Below are 4,847 nucleotides of genomic sequence, written 5' to 3' on the forward strand. Positions count from 1 at the left end.
TTGACAATCAATACTTCTTCTATTTTGTTCTGAAAAGTATTTTTATCCAATTTATTTGTATATATGGGGACATTTGGAAATATAATGTGGAATTCGATAATTATCCGGGATAGTGTCCCCGGATGGACCGCTGACAAGCTAGGACAGCAGTGCTCCATACTTGTTCAGCAGTTCAACTTTCGTTGAACTGCTTTTTCATGGAACCCCGGACATGTCGAATTTCATTATACAAACATTTTTCGTTCCAGGAGCCTGTTCTTCTTATAACATGTTAGCAACCGCCTATTAATCAATTTTATGAGAAAACAGTAAAGAGAAAAGTCACAGCATTGATTGAAATGTTATTTTATTAAACATGTTAAAATAATGTAACGATAAAAGATATTATAATTTTGTTTTAAATTTTCGGTGTAGTTTAAACATATCACGTACCTCTTCAAAGCTAACAAATATTCCCTTAGCAGTATTTGGACAAGCACTCTCCGCAGAATTCCTCTGAAAACACTCCACCATTTCAACAAAATTTTCACTTCCATAAAGCCTTTCCAATTCAGTTTTTCTTGTTTCCGCTTTTGGAGTTGTTTTTCTTTCGCGAAACTTTTTTAGCTCCTGCAAAGTAATAATTTTGGTAAGATAACTAAAGGGAGTGAAAATGTAAAACAATATATTATAGCACAACGGAATATTTTAATATTTTCACGTAGCTTTGATTTTTTTTTTCTTTTTTAGTGAAAAATCAGAGCTGCACGGTAACAGGCGCTCGTATTACCGGGGTTTTGTTCCCGGGGGGGAGGGGGGGGGGGGGTACTCCGCCTTGTAAATGACGGGGATCGAATGGAGGCAAAACTCAGGACCCCAAAAAATCCCTAAGTCTTCCGACATTACCCCACAAATTCCCTTGTCAAATTACTCCTAAGGAAGGGCAGTAATATAACACAAAGAAAACCATAAAAAATTGAACGCTCGTGTCTGTTTATTCATCGTACCATAAATACGCCAAGGCACTTAAGTTCGTTTTTAGCACACAACAAGTCCCCTTTTTAAATCAAGTCACTCCAAAAAAATACTTGCCAAATTTTCCAACCCAAAAAAATCCCGGAATCGAAAATTTCAAACCCAAAAAAAATCCTTCGATCATCCCCGTCATTTACAAGCCGGAGTACCCCCCTGGGTTTTTGTTCCAGTAGCTGAAGAATATCCAGTGTCGGATTCATACCTGCAGGTAAGTGGGGGGGGGGGCCCTATCATCCAAACTCCACGAATAAGAGGGGTGGGGGGAAGGCTCACTCTCAAAAATAATTTTTCTCAGCGCTGCGGGCCTTAGTTTGGCCTGAAAATAAGGTGGGGGCCCAAAAATGGTCCAAACTAAACTAAAGTTCTGGTTCTTGACTGTGATTATCTTTGAAGAATCAAACAAACCTTGGTATGTTTTTCATCCTGCAGGAAGTAGCTGGTCATATGTGGGTTGAAGTAGCTGGCAAGAGAGGCTACGCTGGACTCGGTGTGTAAGAAGTGATCACACTTGGCTAACAGCAGAATATCCATCAACACTTGAGTACCAATTTCTCGCTCATATGGGTCAGCGGCATTGTACTCAAATTGAAACCCATGCGGGGGGATTTGATCGTGATATCCTTTTGCTCTGACAGCCTCCGTGTAAACAAGCTGAGTACAAAAAAAATAAGCTGCAAACATGATAAAATTCGTTGCCATATCTTTTTTATTAAATGAGGACTGACCCGCGTAAGTAAGGCCAACACTAATGACTTAAAACCGTCCTAGAAATGTTTTTGTAACTAAATGCAGTATATTTTCTCCGCTCTCGAATCTAGCTTGTACGGCCGCCTTTCTCGACCAGTTGGGCGTTTTGTGTGGAAGAGAGCAAACCGCGGATATAAAAAGGCGGTTAAATTACAGACTATTTCAAATCTGAATTCTGAAACACAACGCGCAAACGAGTCGCCAGATTGGAAAAGTTTGGGTGTAGCTTAGTTAAAAAGAAGAAAAAATCACTGACTAATTGTACTAACAATGCGAGTTGTTAATTTCTTCAGTTGGCCTGATTTACAAGTGAAATTGCTCTACAAAACTCGTCCATCTGACTCAGGTGGCAGTTATGTTGGTCCGGTATTGTTTAGAATCAAGAAACCACAACAAATGACACTAATTAAACAAAACGAAACTAGGGTGTTAAAAGTGAAAAACGTTGCAGTTTTGTTTGTAAGTGTATTTACTGGTCTTTTGTGATTCTTTTCAAATTTCTTTCTTCTTGTTTTAGTTCGATAGAAGAAACTGCTTGCAAAGATTAATAAAACTCTAAAACTCTTTTAAAAAACACTGTATTACATAAAGTATCAAAACTAAAGACAAAACTCACCGATTTCTTCCCAAAATAAATCACAAATTTCTTTATAACTTCATTGTTGTCACTAGCAATGAAAATCTTTCTTGGTCGCGGCAACGTCTCAAGAATTGACCGGGCTCTCTTAACCCAACTCATCAAAGATGGCAGCCTTTTCTCACTTGTTTCACTCCAATGATCTGTACCTCGAACGTGAACTCCTAAAACAGTGAACCCTGCCAGATATCGCTGGTAAAACATCCTTACTTTCTCCTGTATTCTAGAATTAGGTTTAACGTACTGTTGAATCAGTTTATTTACTCTCATTCGTTCCTGTGTGGTTATTATTCTGGCATTTTCGTATCCATCCACATCAGTTCGGTTCTTGAAGCTGTTGTCTATAATTGCTCCCGCATCGACGGAAGGGGGGCCATCTGACCTAAAAGGACAAAAAACGTTTTCGACTTTCGACTCCAATCCGCGATTAACAGGTTCAAAATACCAGTCCCACGAATTTACTGTGGGATCCCGCGAGCAAACTGAATTACAAGCTCTCCAAAACACAGTTGCTCGGTTAATCCCCAAAGCCTGACAAAAGATGATATAATCTAAAGTATAAAGGAGAAAAGCCGCAAAGCCAACATTTTGACAATCTGTAATCGCAGGATCCACAACACAAACTGCGGAGCCAGTAGTTTTACCGCGGTTTTTCCTCGTGGCAGCAAGGAAGCCATTTGATTTAATGAAGGCGTTTTTCAAATCTTCAGTTGTTAATAAAATCGTGTTGATGTTAGTGGTTTCCGATGTTGAAAAGGCTATGTCTTGTATTTTTGTCTCCAAAGACAGCGATTTGTTAAGTTTGATGATAAACCAAACACAAAGAAGAAACATTAAGGGAAACAGACATCGAAGAACAAAACGTTGAACGGTTAGACGATTGACGCATTGCAAAGAAGCCATGATTGCTTTCGTGAATTATGACAGAAGGAAAACCAAAACTGCCTTTTCATTTTAAACCAGGCCGCAAAATGCAAATTAGCCGATCTTATTATTCTAATTTTTGTATGAGAGGGGGAAAACAAGAGAACTCGGAAGAAAAAAAAATTACAGTGTTCTCAGCTAACACAGGTGGACTAAATATTAGGCCAAGTGAAAACAGATGTTCATCGTCCCCGCCCGCTTCATTTTTGGGGGCTGCTTCCCTTTTCTAATATTTGTTATTGGGAAAGTTGGAACGAACATAAACCAACAGGCAAATACCTTATTATTACTTAATTTCGCGGGACGAAAATTTATTTCAAACGTTTTCTATTGTATTTTTTATCTTAATTACGTATTTTTGGCCAGATCGCGAAAATTAAGTCCCGCGAAATATGCCCGCGAAATTAATTTCCCGCGAAAATAAGTAACGTTAAAGGTAGTCCTGCGTTTTTAACATGAGCCCCTGGCTCAGGAGATTGGGCAACCACTATCAATACCATACCATACAGGCGTTACCCCTCAATCAAATACAAAGAAAATTCTGTAAGACATGGCTTTTGTCTGCGTTTTAATACGAACTCAGGCCAAAATTTTAAAACCTCGGCACGCTGGTTCCGTACTGGAGAGGTCAGGATTTATTTTGCAAGTTCGCTAATGGAGAATTTGAGGATGGAGGAAATAACTACTAACAAAAGAATTAAGCGCCCGCCTGGTCTCTTTTTTATTAAAATCTGGACGAGAAACATTTATTTTTTTTTACTTGGCCTGAACCAACATGTTAATTATGTTAGTGAGCCTTTTTTTCAAGACCTTTGATCGCCTTTTGAGTAGTTGTTTCATTTATTTTATTTATTAGTGTCTTAGGAAATTATTACATTATATTAGTTTTAACTAACCTCTGTTTTTCATATAGAAATGTAAGCGCATTGAGTTTTTTAAAATAAAATATCTCTGACAGAAATAAGGTATAACGATCCGTTTATCGATTGAGCGACAAAAGTTACCTAGTATTCACGAAAAGATAACTACAGTAGAACCCCGGTAACTCGAACTCGGATAACTCGAACAACCCCGCTAACTCGAACAAACTTCTATTTCCCTTGGATTTGATCCCACTTTTCAGTCACTTTTACTCGGTTAACTCGAACTCGGATAACTCGAAAACCCCGCTAACTCGAACTAAATTTCGTTTCCCTTGAACAAAATTTGGGTCAAATTTACCCCGATAACTCGAATTCCGGTTCTTGCAACTCGCAACGGTTGCCCATTGATTAGAGCAACGAACAGATGACGTATTTGACAGCCATTTTCCACTCTTATCATAAGAATGTATGGTCGTGTTAAAGTTTCTGGCACGGTAAGTTTAATTTGCACTGTACTGTATTCTGAAGTGCTGAAAATCAGTAAACTATCAATTATTAACTTGGCAAATTAAATATACAATCGACCCCGATAACTCGAAACCCCGCTAACTCGAACTGTTTTTCGTTTCCCTTCAGAGTTCGAGTTACCGGGGTTCTACTGT

The 4,847-nt window shown here is 38.6% G+C and overlaps 1 protein-coding gene across 1 annotated transcript; it reads right to left on the reverse strand.

Moving 5' to 3' along the window:
- Positions 1-354: 354 nt before the first annotated feature.
- LOC144665073 (uncharacterized) lies at positions 355-3,301 on the reverse strand. Its single transcript, XM_078526249.1, has 3 exons — positions 2,378-3,301; positions 1,420-1,665; positions 355-609 (listed from the first exon to the last, which is right to left on the reverse strand). Exons 1-3 carry the CDS (start codon positions 3,299-3,301, stop codon positions 385-387), a joined length of 1,395 nt encoding a protein of 464 aa, XP_078382375.1. The 3' UTR covers positions 355-384.
- Between the last annotated feature and the right edge of the window lie 1,546 nt (positions 3,302-4,847).

This window comes from Oculina patagonica, chromosome 9 (assembly GCF_052425735.1).
Source record: "Oculina patagonica isolate OP01 chromosome 9, crgOcupat, whole genome shotgun sequence".
Taxonomy (NCBI): domain Eukaryota; kingdom Metazoa; phylum Cnidaria; class Anthozoa; order Scleractinia; family Oculinidae; genus Oculina; species Oculina patagonica.

Bases quoted from the DNA above. Each gene is read 5' to 3' on its own strand.
- LOC144665073 (XM_078526249.1), bottom strand. From the start codon at position 3,301: ATGGCTTCTTTGCAATGCGTCAATCGTCTAACCGTTCAACGTTTTGTT. The intron at 1,666-2,377 runs GTGAGTTTTGTC...TTTTGTACTCAG, and splicing joins TTTATTTTGGGAAGAAATCG to CTTGTTTACACGGAGGCTGT. The intron at 610-1,419 runs GTTTGTTTGATT...ATTACTTTGCAG, and splicing joins AGGATGAAAAACATACCAAG to GAGCTAAAAAAGTTTCGCGA.